Source organism: Vulpes vulpes, unplaced genomic scaffold (assembly GCF_048418805.1).
Source record: "Vulpes vulpes isolate BD-2025 unplaced genomic scaffold, VulVul3 u000000663, whole genome shotgun sequence".
Classification (NCBI taxonomy): domain Eukaryota; kingdom Metazoa; phylum Chordata; class Mammalia; order Carnivora; family Canidae; genus Vulpes; species Vulpes vulpes.
In genome coordinates this window covers 261,204-285,763 of record NW_027325794.1, presented here as the reverse complement: position 1 = coordinate 285,763, position 24,560 = coordinate 261,204, and the positions used below count along the sequence as shown (strand labels likewise).

The 24,560-nt window shown below is 45.1% G+C and overlaps 1 protein-coding gene across 1 annotated transcript in view; it reads right to left on the bottom strand.

Moving 5' to 3' along the window:
- Positions 1-9,621: 9,621 nt before the first annotated feature.
- The window catches only part of LOC140597415 (uncharacterized), a 42,752-nt gene continuing 27,813 nt past the window's right edge, over positions 9,622-24,560 (bottom strand). The window contains exon 10 of the mRNA XM_072745676.1: positions 9,622-20,792. Coding sequence (XP_072601777.1) covers positions 20,743-20,792 — 50 coding nt within the window. The 3' untranslated portion in view covers positions 9,622-20,742. The remainder of the gene's footprint in view (positions 20,793-24,560) is intronic.

The window sequence follows — 24,560 nt, the reverse complement described above, 5'->3', positions numbered from 1 at the left end:
ATGTATTATATATGCGCGTATATATTTCAGTGGTATTATGGAAACTCAAGAATTTCATTGCTAAAATAATTTTCTATGCCAAGTGAATACCTATTTGCATTCGCTTTCATAATTATTTCTATAATTGGTTCTACAAGTAAATGCAGAGATAGCTGCATAGGCTTACTCCTACCACCTGCTTAGTACAGATATACAGAGAAGGCAATACTACATATTTAAATTATTCTTCTTGGGGATCCCTGGGTGGCTCAGGGATTTAGCGCCTGCCTTTGGCCCAGGGCCCCATCCTGGAGTCCCGGGATTGAGTCCCACGTCGGGCTCCCAGCATGGAGCCTGCTTCTCCCTCCTCCTGTGTCTCTGCCTCTCTCTCTCTCTCTCTGTCTATCATAAATAAATAAATACATCTTTAATAAATAAATAAATTCTTATTTTCTAACAAATCGTATAATCACAATATTGGAATGATAGCTCACTTAGTCTTCTGTTCCTGCGTTCCAACACCCGGGTCCTTTCACAGAAGATAGATGCTCTCGCGCAGCCCCGGTGGCTCAGCGGTTTAGCGCCGCCTACAGCCCAGGGCGTGATCCCGGAGGACGTCAGGATCCCTGCACGGAGCCTGCTTCTCCCTCTGCCTTTGTCTCTGCCTCTCTCTCTCTCTCTCTCTCTCTCTCCCTCTCCTCTCTGGGTATTCTCAGGAATAAATAAATAAAATCTTAAAAAAGAAAAGAAAATAGATGCTCTCTGAGAATTAAATGGTCAAATATAGAGAGGTAGATGGCTAAATGTAAGTGCTATTTGAATAAATTTGCATATGAAAGGACCTCAAAAAACTTCTGTTAGAAAAATCTATAAATCATTTTTATCTGAGATGACTCCCTTTCTGTACTCATGCCAGCATCTCTGGAATCAAAACAAAAGTTCCAAAGTTTTCAATAAGATCTTCCTTCTTAGTTCTGAATCAATTGGTTATCCAGTTACTAAGTTATCTGTTTTATATGGAAGGATTTCCATATTTTGTGGATGTAATTCTTAGGACCTGATCAAAATGCAGAAGAAGAAGGGGAATGGAAAAGATATTTAGCTGGGAGGAAAAAAAAAGAAGAAGAAAGAAAGAAAAAAGAAAAATAGAAAATTTGGATCAGTAAAGATGCTGAATTAGATAAATATGTTAGAAATTCTAGGTCATTAAAATATACTGTGTTACTAGAGCTAGAGGCTTTGATTGGTCTTGTTCTTTGGAAATTCCAGTCACATGGAAGAAAATCTCCACTGAAATGTCCCTAGAACAGATACTGATTAAAACATACACTGTTTCACATTTCTTTCTAAAGAGATTTTCTTTAGTTAATTTTGGCTGCCTTTTGAGTGAAGCCGGAGACTACCATGGGATCATCGCTCTCAGAAAGCCAGGAGTCCCTGAAGTCCCTAGTCCAACTGTGATTGCATTACCTCTGACACAGAAATGCAAAGCAACAATAAACTCAAGGGTGCTGGCCACTGATGTTTTTTAGTTCCTTACCTACTAGTGTCATCTTCAATAAATCAGTATGTAGAGTCCACACTCTATTTCTTTAAAGAAATTCAAAGTAAATATAGATGATTTTCAGGTATTACTGATTTTCCCTAAAACTCAATGATTCATTTGTATTAATACTTATAAAGTAAAAAAAAAAAACTTATAAAGTGCTACGTAATAACTGGTTACTCTAGTTAAAACATTTTGGGAATTTCAACACTTGTTAAGGAACATGTCCACCAGTGACCAGGGTGTAGACTGATGCTATCAACATATATTAAATGAGTAATATTACCTTACTTTAAGAACTCCCCAGAATTATTAACCCCCTCCACACACACACACACACGAGTTTCATTTTTCTTCATTGTGTTCTAGACCCATGTTCTTTTTATGAGAATTCTAGAAGATTGGAAAGAAGAATAAACAAAGAAGCTACAGGTTGAAATATTATATTCTAGGTTCAGGTACAAAGAATCTAATTTCTTTTACTTTTATTGGAGCTCAATTTGCCAACATACGGCATAACACGCAGAGCTCATCTCAGAAGCGGGCCCCGTGCGTGGAAGGGAGCGACTCCCGTGGTGGGGTCGCCAGCGCCTCGCTCTTCCCGCTCCTCGTCCGCACTGGCCCGGTGGGGCGACCTCCTGCCTTGACTCAGCGCTCCTGGGAGGCTGCCTGGGCTGGGCCACCCGCTGCTCCGGGCTCCTCCCGCGGCCCCGCCCCTCCGAGGCCCCGCCCCTCGGCCCCGCAGCCCCGACCCGGCAGCCCCGGCCCCGGCAGCCCCCGCAGCCCCCGCAGTCTCCGACGGGGCAGCCTCCACCCCCTGCCCTGCGCGCCGCCTGCTGGAAGGGGCTTGACCCCTGGACCTGGAGGTCACCCCAGCTGAAGCAGAGGCTTAGCCAGACTGAGTCACCCAGGTACCCCAAGAACTTAAAACTCCTATTAATGACCTAAGAGCCATGAAAAATGTTGTATTAACAGGGATGGTTAATAATTTCTCAGCCTTCTAAGGAATCTGTAAGGATTAGTCATCTGAATGTTAAGTGACAAGTACTTAGGCTATTTAATGAAACCTCCATCCAGGATTTTAAAAATCCCCTTTCTCTCTTAGGTAGACATCTTCTTTTAATTAAGCAAACGTGTCACTTAAACTACAAAACAGTTACGCTTGCCGATGTCTTAGAATACCTAGAGGACGTGATTTTCAGGTGTTAGACTAGGATATTTGGATGTAAATTTTAGGGCATCTAGGGCCAAGTGTATTTTACTTATTTTTAATTAAAATCCAATACACATGTAGCGTATTACTTGCTTGAGAGGCAGAGTTTACGGACTCAGTTGTCTATAACAAGGACTCAGTAGTACATCATGTGCCCTCCTTAGTGCCCACCACCCAGTCACCCCATCCCCCAGCCCACTTCCCCTGCAGCAACCCTCAGTTTACTTCCTAAGTTGAGACTCTCTTCTGGTTTGTCTCCCTCTCTGGTTTTGTCTTGTTTTGTTTTTCCCTCCCTTTAGGGCCAAGAATATTTTAGAGACATTTCTGTAATCATTACTTCTGCCAATTTAAATCACTTTATATCAGATATGATAAAAAGTAATTGCTCTGTAATGGCACCAAATGTTTTTCTTAAGTAAGCTGCTGTTAAAAAGTTGTTGGTTTTACATAATTGATTTTCTGCCTCTTCAGGACACTATCCCTAGAGTATTTGGGTGCACAGCTGAGTGCACTCAAAATAATCCTTTAAAAACTTTACTTTGGAAATGTACATCCTCTCTGGGTTCCTGGGTTTTTGAAGGAATGAGGTTACATACAACAGGACAATTCTAGAAGTCATGATCTGTATTTCCACTTATTTCCCAGGATCACATTTGTGCCAGTACCACACTGTCTGGACGGCCACGGCTTTGTAGTACAACCTGAAATCTGGCATTGTGATGCCCCCAGCTGTGGTCTTGGTTTTGAATAGTCCCCTGGCTATTTGGGGTCTTTTCCGGTTCCACACTAATCTTAAGATGGTTTGTTCCAACTCCCTGAGGGAAGTCCATGGTATCTTGATAGGGATTGCATGAAATGTGTAAATTGCCCTGGGTCGCAGGGACATTTTCACAGTATTCGTTCCTCCAACCCTCATGAGCACGGAGTATTTTTCCATCTCTTTGTGCCTTCCTCCATTTCCTTCAGGAGCGTTCTGTAGTGTTTAGGGTATAGATCCTTCACCTCTTTGGTTAGGTTTCTTCCTTAGGTATCTTACGCTTTTGGGTGCAATTGTAAAAGGGATTGATTGACTCCTTAGTATTCGAGGGTCTTCTAACAGCAACCTGTCAACAGCTCTTTCTATGTCCACTTATTTCCCAGGTTCTACTGTGGAAACGCCGGAATGAGAACCGTGTAGACAACCTGGGGACACCCGCCCTGGAATGTGGGTGAAAATGCTTAATTTAACATCCCCTGTGGCACACACAGAAGTTGGAACGGTCCGTGGCATCATTAGAAGGTGACATGGAAATTCATTCGTTAAATAGCCTCAAGAAATCTTGTCCAGGGGGCACCTGAGTGTTTCTGTCAGCTAAGTCTCTGCCTCCTGGTTTTTAGCTCTGTTCGTGACCTCAGGGTCATCAGATTCACCCATATTCAGCATGGAGCCTGCTTCGTATTCCCTCTTCCTTTGCCTCTGCCCCTCTCCTCCTTACACTTGCTCTTTTGCTCTCTCCACACACACAAAACAGAATCATTATTCAGTTTTGCTTGGGGGCCATTGTTAAGACAAACCTCCTAAGCCGTATTGTTTATGTTTCATGTGTCCACATCTTAATTTAAAAGGTCAGTCATTAGTCTGTGGCCAAAGTAGTAAAATCGCATTGAGAACTCTAAATTGGTCAGATTTAGTGAGAGGGCTTGTGGGGCTAACATTTGGACATACAAGTCCGTGTTAAATATTTGCAAAATGTACTCTTTTTTCTTTTTTTTTTTTTCTTTTTTTTTTTTTATGATAGTCACAGAGAGAGGGAGAGAGAGGCAGAGACACAGGCAGACGAGAAGCAGGCTCCATGCACCGGGAGCCCGATGTGGGACTCAATCCCGGGTCTCCAGGATCGCGCCCTAGGCCAAAGGCAGGTGCCAAACCGCTGCGCCTCCCAGGGATCCCCCAAAATGTACTCTTTTTAAACATTTTTACTGCAGTTCAATTTGCCGGCAAATTGAACGCTATAGCAAAACACCCAGTGCTCATCCCGCCAAGTGCGCCACGCGCCCCCGCACACCACCCCCCCCCCCCCCCGGGCCACATCATTACCCATCACTGGGTCGCCCTAACCTCCAGCCCAACTTCCCCTTCCACTACCTCTTGTTCAGTTACCGGAGTTGGGTATGTCTCCTGTTTTGTCACCCTCACTGATATTTTCCCTCATTGTCTCCATTCCCTTTATTCCCTTTCACTAGTTTTTATATCACCCAAATGAATGAGACCATATCAAGTTTGTCCTTTTCCGATGGACTTACTTCACTCAGCATAATCCCTCCAGGTGCGTCCACGTCAGAGCAAATGGTAGGTGTTTGTGGTTTCTCATGGCTGAGTAATATTCCCTTGTAGCCGTGGACCACATCTTCTTTATCCATTCATCTCTCGATGGACCCCGAGGCTCCTTCCACAGTTTGGCTATTGTGGACATTGCTGCCATAAACATCGGGAGGCAGGTGTCCCCGCATTTCACCGCATCTGCAGCTTTGGGGTATATCCCCAGCAGTGCCATTGCTGGGCCGGAGGAAAGATCTGTTCTTAACTCTTTGAGGAACCTCCACACAGTTTTCCGGAGTGGCTGCACCAGTTCACATTCCCACCTACAGTGCAAGAGGGTTCCCCTTTGTCCGCGTCCTCTCCAACATTTGTTGTTTCCTGTCTTGTGACTTTTCCCCATTCCCACCGGTGTGAGGTGGTATCTCCTGGGGGTTTGGATCTGTAGTTTCCTGATGGCCAGCGATGTGGGGCATGTTCTCATGTGCTTGTTGGCCGTGTCTCTCTCTTCCCCTGTGAGATTTCTGTTCGGGTCTTTTGCCCGTTTCACGATCGGATTGTTTGTTTCTCTGCTCTTGAGTTGAGTATGTTCTTTATAGATCTTGGACACTAGCCCTTTGACTGAGCGGTCGTTTGCAAGTATCTTCTCCCGTTCTGTAGGTTGTCTTTTACTTTTGTGGACTGTTTCTTTTGCTGCGCAGGAGCTTTCGATCTGGCTGAAGTCCCAATAATTCCTTGTTGCTTTTGTTTCTCTTGCCTTGGCGGACGTATCTTGCGAGATGTTGCTGTGGCCAAGTTGAAAAACGGTGTTGCCTCTGTTCGCCTCTCGGATTTGGATGGATTCTTGTCTCACATTTAGATCTTTCATCCTTTTTGAGTTTTTCTTTGTGTGTGGTGTCAGAGAATGGTCTAGCTTCCTTCTTCTGCATGTGGATGTCCAATGTTCCCAGCACCCTTTTTTGAAGAGACTGTCTTTATCCAGGGATAGTCTTTCCTGCTTTCTCGAATATTAGTTGACCATAAAGTTGAGGGTCCACTTCTGGATTCGCTATTCGGTTCCATTGATCTATGGGTCTGTTTTTGTGCCACTACCACACTGTCTTGATGGCCACGGCTTTGTAGTACAACCTGAAATCGGGCCTTGTGATGCCCCCAGCTGTGGCCTTCGTTTTGAATAGTCCCCTGTCTCTTTGGGGTCTTTTCCGGTTCCACACTAGAATCTTAAGATGGTCTGTTCCAACTCTCTGAAGAAAGTCCCCGGTATTTTGATAGGGATTGCGTGAAATGTGTAAATTGCCCTGGGTAGTATGGACATTTTCACAATATTAATTCTTCCTCTCCATGAGCATGGAACCTTTTTCCTTCTCTTGATGCCTTCCTCGATTTCTTTCAGGAACGTTCTGTGGTGTTTGGGGTACAGATCCTTTACCTCTTTGGTTAGGTTTATTCCTGGGTAGCTTATGCTTTTGGGTGCAGTTGTAAATGGGATTGACTCCTTAATTTTCGAGGCTCTTCTAACAACAACCTGTCAGTCAACAGCTCTTTCTATGTCCATTTATTTCCCAGGAGCTGCTGTGAATACAACCCAACCAGAATCTAGCAGACAACCTGGGTACACCTGCCCAGGAGCACGGCCAAAGCTATTTGCCATCTTCCACAACAGAAAAGTTCAGCCAACGGATGAAAGCCCAGAGGGTAACATGAAAATTGATTCATTAAATAATAGCCTCAAGAAATCTTGTCCTAGGGGCACCTGGGTGTTTCTGTCAGCTAAGTCTCTGCCTCCTGGGTTTCAGCTCTGGTCATGACCTCAAGGTTGTCAGATTCACCCATATTCAGCATGGAGGCTGCTTCGTACTCTCTCTTCCTTTGCCTCTGCCCCTCTCCTCCTTACACTTGCTCTTTTGCTCTCTCCACACACACACACACACACACACAAAGGAATCCTTACTCAGTTTTGCTCAGGGTGTCGTAGTAAAGACAGACCTCCTCAGCCGTATTCTTTGTTTCACGTGTCCAAATATTAATTTAAAAGGTCAGTCATTAGTCTTTGGCCAAAATAGTAAAATCGCATTGAGAACTCTAATTTGGTCAGATTTAGTGGGAGGGCTTGTGAGGCTGACAACATTTGGACATACTAGTTTGTGTTAAATATTAGCAAAATGTTTTCTTTCTTTAAACATTTTCACTGCAGTTCAATTTGCCGGCAAATTGAACGCTTATAGCATCACACCCAGTGCTCATCCCACCATGTGACCCCGCCCCCCCGCCCCGCCCCTCCGCTGCATCACTGCCCATCACCTGGTCGCCCCAACTGCCCACACACCTCCCCTTCCACTACCCCTTGTTCAGTTCCCAGAGTTCGGTCTGTCTTCTGTTTTGTCACCCTCACTAATACTTTCACTCATTTTCTCCATTCCCTTTATTCCCTTTCCCTAGGTTTTATACTCCCTAAATGAATGAGACCATATCAAGTGTGACCTCTTCCGATGGACTTACTTCACTCAGCATAAGTCCCTGCAGGTCCGTCCACGTCGGAGCAAACGGGGGGTATTTGTCATCTCTTGTGGCTCGGTAACAATTCCATTGTAGCCGTGGACCACATATTCTTTATCCATTCATCTCTTGATGGACCCCGAGGCTCCTCCCACAGTTTGCCTACTGTGGACATTGCTGCCATAAACAGCGGGGTGTAGGTATCCCCGCATTCCACCACATCTGCACCTTTGGGGTAAATCCCCAGCAGTGCAATTGTTGGGCTGTAGGGAAGATCTATTTTTAACTCTTTGAGGAACCTCCATCCACACAGTTTTCTAGAGTGGCTGTACACATTCCCACCTACAGTGCAAGAGGGTTCCCCTTTGTCCGCATCCTCTCCAAATTTGTGGTTTCCTGTCTTGTGACTTTTCCCCATTCCCACTGGTGTGAGGTGGTATCTCATCATTTGGGTTTGGATCGGTAGTTCCCTGATGGCCAGCGATGCGGGGCATGTTCTCCTGTGCTTGTTGGCCGTGTCCATGTCTTCCTCTGTGAGATTTCTGTTTGTGTCTTTTGCCCGTTTCACGATTGGATTGTTTGTTTCTTTGCTCTTGAGTTGAATGCGTTCCTTATAGATCTTGGACACCAGCCCTTTGTCTGAGAGGTCCTTTGCAAGTATCTTCTCCTGTTCTGTAGGTTGTCTTTTACTTTTGTGGACTGTTTCTTTTCCTGTGCAGGAGCTTTCAATCTGGGTGAAGTCCCAATACTTCATTGTTGCTTTTGTTTCTCTTGCCCACGCGGATGTATCTTGTGAGACGTTGCTCTGGCCAAGTTGAGAATGGGTGTTACTCGTGTTCTCCTTGAGGACTGGGATGGATTCTTGTCTCACATTTAGATCTTTCATCCATTTTGAGTTTATCTTTGTTTGTGGTGTCAGAGAATGGTCCAGTTTCCTTCTTCTGCATGTGGCTGTCCAATTTCCCCAGCACCATTTATTGAAGAGACAGTCTTTTCTCCAGTGCGTAGTCTTTCCTCCTTTGTCGCATATCAGTTGACCGTAAACTTGAGGGTCCACTTCTGGTATCGCTATTCGGTTCCATTGATCTATGGGTCTGTTTTTGTGCCACTACTACACTGTCTGGACGGCCACGGCTTTGCAGTACAACCTGAAATCTGGCATTGTGATGCCCCCAGCTGTGGTCTTCGTTTTGAATAGTCAGTCCCCTGCTATTCGGGGTCTTTTCCGGTTCCACACAAATCTTAAGATGGTTTGTTCCAACTCCCTGAGGAAAGTCCATGGTATCTTGATAGGGATTGCATGACATGTGTAAATTGCCCTGGGTCGCGTGGACATTTTCACAATATTCGTTCTTCCAGCCCTCATGAGCACGGAGTATTTTTACGTCTCTTTGTGCCTTCCTCCATTTCCTTCAGGAGCGTTCTGTAGTGTTTAGGGTATAGATCCTTCACCTCTTTGGTTAGGTTTCTTCCTAGGTATCTTATGCTTTTGGGTGCAATTGTAAATGGGATTGACTCCTTAATTTTCGAGGCTCTTCTAACAGCAACCTGTCAACAGCTCTTTCTATATCCACTTATTTCCCAGGATCTACTGTGGAAACGCCAGAACGAGAACCGTGTAGACAACCTGGGGACACCCGCCCTGGAACGTGGGTGAAAATACTTAATTTAACATCCCCTGTGGCACACACAGAAGTTGGAACCGTCCGTGGCATCATTAGAAGGTGACATGAAAATTCATTCGTTAAATAGCCTCAAGAAATCTTATCCAGGGGGCACCTGAGTGTTTCTGTCAGCTAAGTTTCTGCCTCCTGGTTTTCAGCTCTGTTCGTGACCTCAGGGTCATCAGATTCACCCATATTCAGCATGAAGCCTGCTTCGTATTCTCTCTTCCCTTCCCTCTGCCCCTCTCCTCCTTACACTTGCTCTTTTGCTCTCTCCACACACACACACAAAGGAATCCTTACTCAGTTTTGCTCAGGGTGCCGTAGTAAAGACAGACCTCCTAAGCCGTATTGTTTATGTTTCATGTGTCCACATCTTAATTTAAAAGGTCAGTCATTAGTTTGTGTCCAAAATAGTGAAATCGCATTGAGAACTCTAATTTGGTCAGATTTAATGGGAAGTGTTGTAAGTTAACATTTGGACATATTTGTCCGTGTTTAATATTAGCAAATAAAACTCTTATTGTGTTTTAAGAAATAGAGCATATTCTTGACGTTAAGGTTAGGTTGATATCATAATGCAGCATATACTATAAAAACCCGTCACCCTATCGTTTGGCACAAAACGTCCACAGTTATTCTCACCAACATCAGTGTGGAACATTTATTACAAGAAAACGGCGTAGCGATATTATTATCATTGACGTCGACCACTTCTATTAAGAACTGCGCTGCATTTGGGTGTGTTTTGACATATGCATAATATTTTGTAACCCAGGACCCTGGGATCATGACACGAGCCAAAGAGAGATGCTCAACCGAAGGAACCACCCCGCTGACCACATTATTACGGCTTTTAAATTCGGGTGAAGATGACCCACAAGGTTACATCTGTTTCAGGTGTACCACCTATGATTGGCACTTACGTTCATTGAAACTGCACTCACCCCAAGCATAGATTCTTTGGGTCCCCATAGAGCACTAATACCATTCCATTGATCATATTCCCTATGCTGGACCTTTCACCCTGTGACTGCTTTGATGTACATGTGGAAGCCTGCCCTCTCCGCTCTTTTTCACAACTATGGTTATTTGTAAATGGTACACATTCGGTATTTAAATCTCTCCCATAATGGTTGATTTTGATAACGACAGATTAATGAATAAAAACAACAGAGTAATAGACTAAAAAAGAACAGATGAAGGATTGCCCAACATTGCACAAGCCCACCGTCTTTTGACGGTTGAAATCAAGTGCAAAACCATTCAAGAGACATGACAGCATATGTGGATCTACAGAGGCAGAAATGGTTTTGGAAGAGGTCAAGAAGGTAGGAACATGGGGCTGGGTTTCACAACGAGCTCTATGAGAGAAGGGAACCCATCATTGGAATCGATGTGCCCATCAGTTCTCTTTTACACTGATTATTTCATGATACTTAAAGTTGCCATTGCCTTTTTTAAAGTTTTTATTTGAGAGAGACAGAGAGACAGCAGGAGAGAGCATATGCAAGGGAGAAGGGCAGAGGGAAGGGGAGAAGCACAACCCCGCTGAGCAGGGTGCCCAAAGAGGAGATGGATCCCAGACCCTGGGACCTTGGCCTGAGCTGAAGGTTTTTCCTCATCCACCAATGACGGCCTAGCAGTAGCCTCATTACCATGCAGGCTTCCCCTGTATGGATGTAAACACTGATCTCACTAATCCCTGAGCACCACAACCAATGCACTGATATTCTGTGTCCTCCTAGATCTTGCCAAGGCTGTGGCGTCTGAGTTTGAAGAATCCTTGAAAGACTCTCCACCCACTTCTATGGGAAGCCTGCCCCATTTTACCTGTATTAGAAATGTTGCTCTCTTGGTTTTCCTCTTTTTGAAGGGAATGCACATATGGTAAGGAACAGTGTATTTTTTTGGTGTAAGTACCATCTTGGTGGGGTGTTGGGAGGGGAGGATGTAAACTGTGCAGTAGGGGACATTTGCTCAGAAGCACTTTTCCGCCTTGAATTCTGAATTTGGAATTGCTGCTTCAGTCAACCTGGGAGATCTATCTCCCAGGAAAAGCTCATGCTTTCTCCGTGGGTGCAATCTGTGCTTCCTTTGGGGGCCTTTGACTTTACGACACTTGTTCATTTGGTGTTCAGTACTCACCAGAGAATCAATGACAAAGTATACACATGAACTGACCCCCATCTTCTCCTCTTTTGTGTAACTGCAGGTCGCCTCAGAAAGCAGCGAAACTGGTGTGTATTCTGGAATCATCAGTCTCTTGCTTAGGAAAAACTCTAAATAGTAAGGCAGATGGGGCAACCTTGCTGTCCTCACACCCAGACACCCTTGCTGTCCAGGCACCCAGATTCCATGTTCCTAAGGCTTGGGAGTGTGTGAGATAGGCAGCTTTCCCAGGTGAGAAAAGAGGTCCGTGTTTCTACATTCCTAGGAAGCCAATGTATTCTCTGTGCGTGGAGTGGCTGTGAGTGCAACAGGCTTGGGGGAGGTGACTTGTTGACTCTATGCAGTGTGTGAGAGAGAGACAGACCGATAGTGAGAGAGAGAGGATAGAGACAGTGACACAGAGAAATACAGAGAAAGTGAGGAGGAGAATGAGTGAGGTAGACTCCCCAGCAGATATGTCCCACCGACACCACAAGATGGACTCAGTCGACATTCTTAAAAAATAACAAAAAACAGAACCTCCTCACACAGTACATCTTAGAGTCCTCAGACCGTGGGTGGCCCAACAGTGCAGATCGGCCCATGCTTGCTAACCTAGTGCCTCCATGTTCTCTAGCCCTCCATTCGTAATGAGCAACAGTCCCAAAATTACTCTCTTATTTTCTTCTGTGCTTTTACTTATTTATTTGAGAGAAAGGGAGCAGAAGAGGTGAGAGGGGCAGAGGGAGGGTGAGAGAAACAGACCATTTGCTGAGAAGGGAGCCCCAAACTAGCCTCAATTCCAGGTCCTAGACAGCCTGACCTGAGCTGAAGGCAGACTCCTAAATGACCGAGCAACTCAGGAATCTCTACCTGAGGTATTCTTGAGCAGCATGACGAATGTACTGATGGATTCTCTGTGTCCTTCTAGTTTCATCCTTGGATTCATTCCTCATAACAAAATTCATGGAAAACATCAGTGAGGAAGAACAAATCAGTATCGTCAAGGTGAGCTTCAGTATCATTAACGGAGGAATGAATGTTGCTTTCTTGGTTTCTTTCCACACAAATTGTGATGATGAAAATCAGACAGTGGCTCTCTGAGGTGAAATACATAATCTTCCTCTTGAGAAAAGGGCTGAGTGGTTGCCCCTTGCCAACCGTTACCTTATTTCAGAGGATGTTTACCATTGGCAACACCAAAGCTGGAAATAAACAGCGAGATGGGGTACATTCCCTCAGCAGTGGTTTCTCCTGCTTGGTTGAGTGATCCTGTAGTCAGCATCTGAATGAGCTGGAGAGACACATCCTTCAGGAAAAGCAGCTTCCTCCAGGTGTCCTGTCATTTATTTGGGCACCAGTGTGTCAAACATGATGTCCCTCCCATCTGGCTTCCTTAAGTTTTTGAGAGCAGTAAAATCAGTGCAGAGTAAGAGGGAGCTGAGCCTCATGGTGTTCTCTCTTCTGTACCTGCAGGTGGCCTCAGAACTAGTGACAGCGGTACATACCCTGAAGCAGTCTCTTCCTGTCTTTAGTCAGGAGCGCCAATCTGATTCTGGGTCCTCACTGGAATGAAAATCACAGGTGTAGTGAAATAAACAAAAACCAAAACCAGAAAACGGGTCTTCCAGGTGGAGACCCATGGACATGTTTTCACAAGCAAAGGGGTAGAATTCAGGTAAGGAGTTTGTGTCCATAGAGATAGCGGGAAGTAGAGATACGTGGACGCCAGGGCTCAGTGAGTTCAGCAACTCAAAAACTGGGATCCACTTCTGGGTTGGCAAGGTCCCTGCTCAGCATGTCTGGGGTGTGGGGCCCCACACTAAACCAGTACCTACCTAGGCTCTAGCCTGCATCAGGAAGGAAAAGTGTGAGCTTCTGAAGAGGATGAGGTGTGCCCCCTCTGCCTCATTACCAGCCCATGTGTATGGGGTCCTCTCCTCTGCTTAGAAGCAGCCCCTGCTAGGATTCCTCTAGGACCTGAGTGCAGACCTTCCTGTCTGAGTGATGCCAGGACCTCCTGTAGTGCCTGCCTCATGGATAGGAGCCCAGAGACCAACAGAAATGAAGTCAGGTCAGGCCAGCAAATTCCACTGCAGGAACCCCTAGGCCTAGGGCAGGGAGGTCACAGCTTCCTCATTTTTGGATCCTAGACCTGAGCTATCCAAGGAGGCAGCCGATAGCCAGACATGCCTGCATATGTTGAAATTCCTTACAGTCAATGAAGTTACACATTTCATCCCTCATCATACCAACCACAGTGCCAGAGCCCAGTAGAGCATGTTGAAAACACAGATCATTTCCATCATCATGAATGGCTCTCCTGGGCAGCTGCTCTGAGTCTGGCATAGTGGCTGCACATGGACCCCATCTAACCTAGCAGGTGTCCACCACCCATCACAGGTGGATCCAGGTGGATCCATGTCCACGTGAGAGCTATCATGATCTTGTGGAAATGGGGAAATGCCAGGTGAAGGGGCATCCTCTCTCTCTCTCTCAAGGAAGGTTTGCCAGTGTGGTCAATGTCTTGGTGAAGGGCTCTAACTCCCAAGAGCCCAGGGAAGGTCTGAGGATCCCAAGGAAGAGCAGGTGTCGACAGGTGTTCCAAAGTGGCCTCAGTTGGAGTAGCAGGAACACGGGGCCTCACTGTCTAATCACCTCATCCTCGTGTTTGTATCTCTAAAGATTGGGCGGTGGAAAATATTGAGGATGAAATTCCTGAAGAGGAAGAAACCTCAGGTCCGGAAGCACAATGAGGCGGGAATCAACAGGAGGGAGTCCCTGGTGCAGTTGGAGTATACCTGCTACTTTGTAGACTGAGAGTGGGCGGGATGAAATAAAGAAGATGATGTATAGGAATGCAATTGTTTTGTTTTTCATTTGTTTACTTATTTGAGAGAGGAGAATGGGAAGGGCAGAGGGAGAGGGATATTCAGACCCTGCACCGATCAGGGAGCCTGATACAGGCCTGATCCCAGGGTCCTGGGTAATGATCCAAGCTGCAGTCAGACACTTAACCTACTGAGCCACGAAGGTGCTCTTCTCTGGTCTATTCCATCATAAACAGTAGGGTATTTGGATAAAATAAGAATTCTGCCCTGGGATTGGATTGTGCAGTTGGTCATATTCTTCTTTTTATTTGATGGTCATTCTCTGCAGACCAGCTCTGACCCCCTTTGTCACTGGCAAGCATCAAAGCCCTTGTTGATGTTTGGTTGGCATCTCTTGGGAATAGAGCAGGAGACCTTTTGGTTCGGGTTATTGCCTTTGGTCTTGGATGGAGCCAATCTCTTGATACACAGCTGTGCCACGCCCATCTGAACTTGCACACAGACTGCTTCCGTGGGAGCCAGGTGCTGGTACAGCCGGGGCCCCACTCCCTCTGCACCTACAGGTCACACAGTAGCAATGCTGGGCTACCCCCAGTTCTGCCCAAAGGGTGGAAGTGCACTCTAGGGATGGGCATCCCTGAAATGGTCCCTCTCAGCACCTCCTCCCGGATCCAGCAGAAGTGAGGTGGGAGGGGTGCCGGGAGCACAGTTCCCTCCTCCCCTCCTTGCACAATCCTCAGTCCTGGGACAAGAATAAAATCTGCACTTGCCTCTGTGTGAGAAGGGATCGAGTGCAGCCAGCCAAGGCCATCGAGGCCTTCACTGGGTGCAGGGAATCTAGAGGAATCTGTGAAAGCTGCTGGGCTGGCGGCACACGCTTGCGCTCAAGGTCCTGCAGAACTAGTCTCCTGGTCTGACCAGGCCCAGGACACAGGCCCTAGGCAGGGAGGCCAGGATTTCTGCTCCTGTCTGATCTCACTGCTATAGCCACACAGTGCTGGGCCTGCTCCCCACGTCAAGGGTTGGCCCAGTCTAGGACATTCCCTCATGCCTGCCTGGAGCCCATGGCCCAGTCCTTCCAGGGATCAGGGCAGATGCTGGCTCGAGCTGGTATTGAGGAGGCCTCACCTGCTGTACAAACCCCATCAGCCCACTTTTAAGCTAAGGGAAACTGGGCAACATAGTTTACCTCTAGCATCACATTCATCTCCTCTATGGGCTACGACATGTATGGGCTGTTCCAGAGATTCAGTGTGTCCCAGATTTAGGAGTCTCATGGTTTGTCTCCCTCTCTAATTTTTCCCACTCAATCCCCTCCTTTCCCTCATTATCTTGTTCCTATTTCTTATATTCCAGGAGGAGAGCACTTGATGGCATGAGCACTGGGTGTTAAACTATATGTTGGCAAACTGAATTTACCTAAACATAAATAAAAATTTTTTAAAAAGAATAAAGGTTAAGTTTGTCTCAAGTACCTAAGATCACCCCACGCACAAAGCAGTCACATTATAAGCCCAGTGGGATATCACTCTCAGGGCCACATGCAACCCCAACCCGTAGGCCCCCAGGCCCATTGCACCTACTCCAGCATTGCCTGGATTGGCTCTTTGATCAACTGATTAAGGAGGGGAGCCCCAGGCTCTGAGACTGTGGTCTCCTTGTTGCCCTCAAAAGCCATACAGAATTTGGAAGGACAGAAAAACAGGAGACCTCATTTACCCAGGAAAACACCCCTTTTGAGGTTCTTATGTTCCTGAGGTTCCAAGCATCTCCCTGTGTCATTTCACTCCATTTGGTAGAAGGTTCTTGCTCATCATTTAATGTCCAAGTTACCTACTGAGGGGAACTGGGTGGCTCATTCAGGGAAGCATCTGACTCTTGATTTCAGCTCAGCACATTCTCTCAGGAGCCTGAGATCCGGCCCCTCTTGGGATTCCTCACTGGTCATGAAACCTTCCTAGGATTCTCTGCCTCCCTCTCCCCCAGCCCATTCATATCCAAATTGGCCTTCCCTCAATCAAAAACTATATTAAAAATAATAAACATGAACTGCAATAAAATTTTTTTAATGAAAATAAATAAATATTGGCTCAATGACTGATTCTTCCAGTTGTTTACCACCTGCTTGTCTGCCGACTTTGTCTTGTTTTCACTTTCATTCACCTTTTGCCTTCATTCTTTAAAGCTATCTTTCCTGAACATAACGTCCTAGGCTCAGAGGTGTTTTCCTTCTATACTTGTGTCACCATTGCAGTGTCTTCTGACCTGTTTTCTGAGAAGTCATGGGCCTTGGAATTTGTATTCTGTTAGGTTGAATGTGTCCTTTTCCTCTGCTTTCAAGGTTTTTCTTCCTCTTTGCCAGCAGATTGGTTACAATGTGTCCGGAGGAGGGTTTTCAGAGCTTTGTAGATCTGAGTCACAGATTTGTGAAATTTTTAGCCATTTTGTCCCCATACCTTCTACACCAGCTGCTTTCCTACAGAAACTCCATGCTGTGGAACTTAGCACTTTTGATGTATCCTAGGCATGCATGTTTAAGTTCCTATCAATTTTTGTTCAGTCTTTTCGCACTCCTCTCATGATAGTACGATTTCTCTTGTTCTGTTTTTTTTTTTTTTCTCTTGTTCTGTTTACACATCCACTGTCTGCTTTGTTTCTTCATCGGATTGCTGAGCCTATCCAGTGAATTTTCATCCTGGATAGTGCGTGTCAAGTTTTAAAATTTCCACTTGGTCTTCTGAGAGCAAGATGTCCACAGCTCTTTCTATGGTTATGAGTTTCCCAGTGTCTACAATCAAAAACCTTAGGTGAAAAATGTTTATGGATCTCTGTGGATACAAAACTGGACCAAACTACTTCACGCTTGAGGAAAAATCAAAATACAACCAGCAAAGGAGTCGATTGAAAGCAACCAGGAAATTCATTCCTTTAGTTGATTCAAGAAAACTTATTCCAGGGGCACAGGTTTGGTTCATTCAGGTATGTGACTGCCTCCTGGTTTCATCTGAGTTCATGACCTCAGGTCATCAGATTATCCTAGGTTGGACTCCATGCTTAGGATGGAGCCTGCTTAGTATTCTCTCTCCCTTTTCCTCTACTGCTCTCCCCCTTACACTTTCTCTTTTGCTCTCTTTAAAAAAAAAAAAAAAAGAATCATTCTTTTACTGTGCTCAGGACACCACACTAAAGACAAAAATACAAACCTATATTATTTACATTTTATATGTGAAATTCATAATTTAAATGGTCAGTCAGTAGTTTATGTCAAAATAGTAAAACTGCTTTTACCACTCAAATTTGGTCAAATTAAAAGGTAGGGGTTGTGAAGCAAACATTTGGACACTAGTCTGTGTACAGTATTAACAACATAAAATCACTGATTATGTTTTAATAAGGAGACCTTATTATTGAGATTAGGATTAGACTGGTGTCATAAAGCAGCATATAATATAAAAATTTCCGTATCGCCCTATCCCTTGGCACATATTTTCCACAATCATACATGCCTGCATTAGTGTGGAATTTTTATCACAAAGAACAAACCAGTGTAGAGATATTATTATCATTGAAGTTGACCACATATATTAAGGACTGCTCTGTGTTATGCATCTGACTGTTTTGACAAATACATAATATTATGTATCCAAGGACCCTGGGATCATGATATGAGCCCAAAGTAGATGCCCAACTAAAGGAATGAGCCTGGTGCCCACATTACTACTGTTTTTTTTTTAATTGAAATCAAGATGGTACACAAGGTTACATTAGTCTCAGGTGTACCACATATGGATTCGATACTTGTATAGGGTAATACTGTGCTCACAAGTGTAGATACCATGTGTCCCCATAGAGCACTATTACAATTCCACTGATCATATTCCCTATGCTGTACGTTTGATCTCCGTGATCTTTTTTAATGCATAACGGGAAGCCTGTCCCTCCTACTCTGCTTCACAGCTATGGCTATTGGTAAATGGTATACTTTGAGTATTTAAACCTCTCCCGGATGGAATATTTTCACCAAACTGATTACTGGTACACCTGGGTGGCTCAGTGGTTGAGCGTCTGCCTTTGGCTCAGGTTATGGTCCCGTGGGCCTGGGATCGAGTTCTGCATCGGGTTCCCCACATGGAGCCTGATTCACCCTCTGCCTATGTCTCTGCCTCGGTATCTCTCATGAATACATAAACCTTTAAAAAAAAAAACCTGTGAGTGAATAAATACAATAGAGCACTAGACTAAATAGAACAAAAGAGAATAACTGTCTAGCATTGAATCAAACCTACCAAGAAAAGGGGTAAAATCAGGTTGAAAAACTTACAAAAGAGAGGACAGCATATGTGGACCTACAGAGACAGAAATGATTTTGCCAGATGTCCAGAAGGTGGGAGTTTTTAGTTGGGTTTCACAACAAGCTGCATGAGTGATGGGAAGTCATCATTGGAATCGATGTGCAGATCAGTTCTATTTGTGCACTGATTATGTCAGGCTACTTGAAGTTGCCATTGACTTTTTGGGGAAGATTTTATTTATTTCAGAGAGAGAGAGAGAGTGCGAGCATAAGCAAGGGAGAAAGGCAGAGGGAAAGGGAGAAGCACATTCTGGGCTGAACAAGGCCCCAAGGAGGGGATGGATTGCAGGACACTGGGGCCTTGGCCTGAGCTGAAGGTTTTCCTCATCCACCAAGGAGGATGGACCCCAGACCCTCATATGATACTTATTAATCACTCTCTACAATAGTCTTGCCCTGTACCCATATAAACAGTGATCGCTCAGTAATTCCTGAGCACCACATCCAATGAATGCATTGACAGTTATTTTGTGTCCTCCTAAATCTTGCCAAGTGTGTGGTGCAGGAGTTTTTCCACAAAAAAGTCAGTGAATGAGTTTCCAACTTCTATGGAATGCTCACCCATTTTCCTGAATTAGAAATGGTCCTTTTTCCTCTTTTTGGAGCGAATTCAGATATGACAAGGAACAGTGTATTTTTTAGGAGTAAGGACCATTTTTGTGGGTTTTGGAGGGGATGTTTTAAACAGTGTAGTAAGGGACCTTTCTCTCACATGCAGTTTTTCCTCAAGAATTTCGTGTGGCTCCTTCAGTAAACGAGAGATCCATCCCCCAGGAATAGCTCCTGCTTTTTCATGGGTGCAACCTGTGCTTCCTTTGGAGGCCTATCGTTTTACTACTGTTGCTCATGTGGTGTTGAATACTCACTAGGAGAACCAATGACAAAGGACACACATGACCTGACCCTCATGGTTTACTCTTTTGTGTAAGTGCAGACGTCTCAGAAACCAGCGAAAGTGGTATGTATTCTTGAACCACTCTCTTGCAGAAAAAAAAAAATCTAAATAGTACGGCAGATGCAGCAACCTGCTGTTCTCTTCTGGACAGCCACCCGATTCGATGTTCCTGAGGCTTGGGGGTGTGAGACAGGCAGCTTTCCCAGGTGAGAAAACATGCCTACATTTCTACAATACTAGGAGCTGGTGTGTTCACTGTTTGGTATGGTTGTAAGTGCATGACTCTTAGGGTGGAGTGACTTGTTTAAACCTATGAGTGTGACAGAGTTGTGTGTGCATGTGTGTGACACAGAGAGAGAATTGTGAGTGAGAGAGAGAGAGAGAGAGAGAGAGAGAGAGAATGAGAGACAGCTATGGACACAGAAATACAGAGAAAGGGGGAAGGAGAGAGAAAGAATAAGAGAGTTTTCCCAGGACATTGTCCCACTGACACTGCACCATGGCTTCTCTCATCATTCTCCAAAATAAAGAAAATCCTAACACACCATATTTTCCAGCCCTAACCCCGTGAGTGGCCCGACAGTGGTAGCTCAGCCCATGCTTAGTTACCAAATGCCATCATGTTCACTAGCCTTCGTTCATACTGATCAACAGTCCCCATTAGCCTTTTATTTTCTTCACGAAATTATTTATGTATTTGAGAGAGAGAGAGAGCAGAAGAGGCAAGAGGGGCAGAGGGAGAGAAAGAAACACACCCTTTGCTGAGCAGGGAGCCCCACATCAGGCTCCATTTCAGGTCCCAGACACCCTGACCTGAACCAAAGGCAGACTTAGCTGACTGAGCAACTCAGGCACCACTACCTGAATTATTCTTGAGCAGCATGACCCATGTGCTGATGGGTACTCTGTGTCCTTCTAGAAGCACTTTATGGTCCCTTCATCATGAGACTATTCCAGAACATCAGAGGAGAAGTGCAAGTTAATGCTGTCAAGGTGAGCTCAGTATCTTTGAGGAACGAATGTTGCTTTCTCGGTTGCTTTCCACACAAATTCTGATGAACATCAGACAGCGTCCATTTGAGATGAAATACATAATCTTCCTGGTGGCAAGGGTGCTGAGTGCTTGCCTCTTGGCATGCATTAGCTTATCTGAGAGGATGTTTACCACTGGCGACACCAAAGCTGCTTATAAAGACAGTGATGGGGTACTTTCCCTCATCAATGGTGTCTCCTGCTTGGCTGGGGAATGTTGTAGTCACCATCCTGAATGGACTGGAGAGACACATCCTTCAGGACAAACAACTTCCTTCAGGTATCCTTTCACTTCCTTTGGGCACCATGGTCTCTAACATGATGTTCCATCTGGTTTCCTAAAGTCATTCAGAGAAGTAAAGATCAGTTTTTACTAGGTAATAACATCTATCGAATAAAAACAATAGAAGATTTATTTTTGTTAAAGTTGAGCTATAGATTAATGTCCAAATATTAGCTTTACTCTAAGAATCATTAACCATAATCACATTTGAGTTGTAGGGTGCCAGTGGTATCAGTCACTTAATTGTACGCCCTGGGGTCAGGACCTAATCCCATGGTCGGGGTTCAGCTACATGTTGGGGTCCCTCCACATGGGGAGCCTACTCCTCCTCCTAACCCTCAGCCCGCTCATGTTTTCTCCCTCTATCCCTTTCTCTTTCTCTCCCTCAATTTAATAAATTGATTGGTTAATTATCTAATTAAATCTTGAAAAATTAACTTAACTTGATTGGAAAAAACATTTTTACTATTCTGGCCACCAAGTGATGCCTCACCTTCTAAATTAAAATATTCACACAGAACAGTAGGAATATGGCTTAGAACTTTTGACCTATGAATGGGACACAAGCAAACTAGAATAATGATTTTTTAAAATTTTTTTTACGCATAGGATATCCTGAAAATGCACTACCATAAAGAAAGACAGGACCATAATAGAGTCATGCAAAATGAAATAAATACAAAGGAAACTAATTAAATAATCAGGTAATTACAAGTTCCAGACAGACAGGGAAATGACTTTCCATTTCATTCATGAGTTGAAAACGATGCTGCTGGAATAGTAACTCCTCTCCTGCTGTCAGTGGAGCTAAACCCAAAATTGCAGAACTCACTCATAAACATACATGGAAATGGAAACGGAGCCCTTACAGGGACCACAACACACTGGTACATCATGTGCAAAGTGCTTTTTTTTTTTTTAAAGATTTATTTATTTATGATAGACCTACAGAGAGAGAGAGAGAGAGAGAGAGAGAGAGAGAGAGAGAGAGAGGCAGAGACACAGGAGGAGGGAGAAGCAAGCTCCATGCCTGGAGCCCAACGTGGGACTCCATCCTGATACTCCAGGATCACGCCCTGGGCCAAACGCAGGCGCCAAACAGCTGAGCCACCCAGGGACCCGCAGAAAGGGCTTTAAAACAAAAAGAAGACAACAGGGGGAAGAAGGCCAGAGAGTAGAGTCCTCAACTCACCTGATCCGCCAAGGATCCCTTCTAACAAGGTAGAAGGTGAAGGTGGATACAAAGAAAGAAAGAAGGGGGGGGGCAGGGCTTCTAACAAGGCAAGACAGGAAGGGGGAAAGGGAAAGGAAGGAAGAAGCCTGGGGGCAGGTGGGGGGGGGTGGGGAGCTGCAGGCCAGAGGAGATGGCTCCAGCCTGGCGGGAAAGCCTGGGCGCCCCTAGAGCCCAGCCCCGGAGAGGAGGGGCGTCGGGCTGAACCCCAGGAGGGGCGGCGGAGTCCCCAGGCTCCCGGGGTCACTAGCAGACGAGGCACGGCCGGGGCAGAGCGCCCCAGGCCCGCGGGCCCAGCTCGGGACAGCGCTGGAGCCGCAGGCGGCGGGGCCTCGGGGAGAAGCAGGGGGGCAGGCGGGGGCTCCGGGCAGGTGGGGCGCTGCACCTGCTGCCTTCGGGCGCCCGCCATGGCCCCGGGAGCGCGGTGCAGGCAGCACAGGCCCCGGAGCCCAGGGCCCGGGGGACACGGCCGAGGTCCTGCCTCCCCCCGGGGCGGGTGGAGGCTTCACAACTGCAGAATTAAGATCTCATCAGGCTGAAGTTAAAAATCAATTAAATGAGGTGCAATCCAAATTGGGGGTCCTAATGGCAAGGCATAAGGTGCTGGAAGAAAGAATGAGCAACACAGAAGACACCTTGATGGCAAGGAAGGAAGCTGAGGAAAACAGAGAAAAACAATGAAAGGACCACGAGGAAAGGTTAAGGGAAATACATGACAGCTTCAGAAGGAAGAATTACGTATCACTGGGGTTCCAGAGAGCACCCAGAAGGACAGAGGGCCAGAAAGCATATTTAAACAAATCCAAGCTGAGAGCTTCCCTAATTCAGGAGGGGAATAGGCACTCAGACCCAGGAGATAGAGTGGTCCTCCCCCCAAATCAATAAAAACCGTTCAACACCTCAACACTTAATAGTGAAACTTGCAAATTCTATAGAAAAAGAGAAAATCTGTAAAGTAGATAGAGGCAGCAGATTCTTAACGAATATGGGGAGAATTGTTACATTAATAGCAGACCTCTCCTCAGAGACCTGGGAGGCCAGAAAGGGCTGGCGGGATTGATTCAGGGTCCTAGATGAGAAGAACATGCAGGCAAGAAAACTCTATCCAGCAAGGCTCTCATTCAGAATAGAAGGAGAGATAAAGAGCTTCCAAGATAGGCAGAAACTGCAAGAATATGTGACCACCAAACCAGCTCTGCAAGAAATATTAAGGAGTATCATAGGAAAATTAACATGCTTCCAGAAAATTTGTTCAGGTTTAAGTGAGCAGTTGAGATAGAAATGATTTATATATGCTGTGATTTAGTCTATGGGTTTATTTGAAAATTAGTCACCATGCAGTCTGTTTTTATAGTGTATGCATAATGATTGTACTATATAGGAAGGATGACGTGGTGTTACATTATCCCTAATAGGAACAACGCTTTTAACTGTTAAAGAGTAATCTTGCTTTCCTCAGGAGGGGGGAAAAACACCCCAACTCTATACAGCTTCAGACATTCTGTACAATCCCTTAGAGGATGGGGCTTCTGCACACACTTTTGGTCAAAGAAGAGACTAAGGGCACATCTTTTGAAAACATTCTAATGAAATGACTCATAAACCCATTCCACCTATAACTGTAATTTAACTCAAATACTAATAACCAGAGCTTGGCTCAGCAGGGATTCCCTAGAGCCAGGTATAAAGCCTTGTGAAGGAAGCCGAGATATGCCACCCCAAAATATATATTTATATATGTTTTTGGGAAGAGGAATCCAGAAACAAATCTTAGTGTTAATGTCTTCCCATAAATTTACCTTTCCAGTTTGCCGCCCTTGATAGCCTAAAACTGCTTTTCTTTAGGCTATCATTTTTTCTACAAATGTATTATTGTTCTTTGCTGAAGATGCTATAAAGCTCACAGTTTTAAGCTGCTGCTTTGAGTTCCTCTTTGTTTTTTATTTCTTCGGTGTGATGTGCACTGCAAACCTTTATAAATTTTTTCTTTTGATGATATCCTCTTGGTAATGAGTCCCCCCCGAAAACCCAAGATGGGAAGATATGGAGTTTAGCCTCCCGCCACATCAGAACTCGTTCTAGTTGTATTCTCATGGAAGAACGCAGGCAAAAATGAACTCTGCTTAGTTGGCAATTAGCCTGGGGCAGGCCATCCAAAGGTTGCAGTTGCCTACATGAGATTGTGAACTTACTGCATCAGCTACACTGGTGGACTTTCTCCTAACACTGAACACTGGAATCCTCAAATTTAAACTCCAAAATATCAAAGGTCATTCTTTCGTGCAGAAAAGGATTCTGCACATCAACAACCAGGCATGTGACACTAACAATAAGACTGAAGAAAAAGAAATTACAGTCAATCCGATTTATAATTGTACCCAAAAGCATAACATACCTAGGAATAAACCTAACCAAAGACGTAAAGGATCTGGAGCCTAAAAACTAGATAACAAAAAAAAAAAAAAAAACAAAAAACTAGAGAACACATTGAAAGAAACTCAAGAAGGCACAAAGAGGCAGAAAAATATTCAGTGATCATGGGTTGGAAGAATTAATATTGTGAAAAGGTCGGTGCTACACAGGGCCATATAC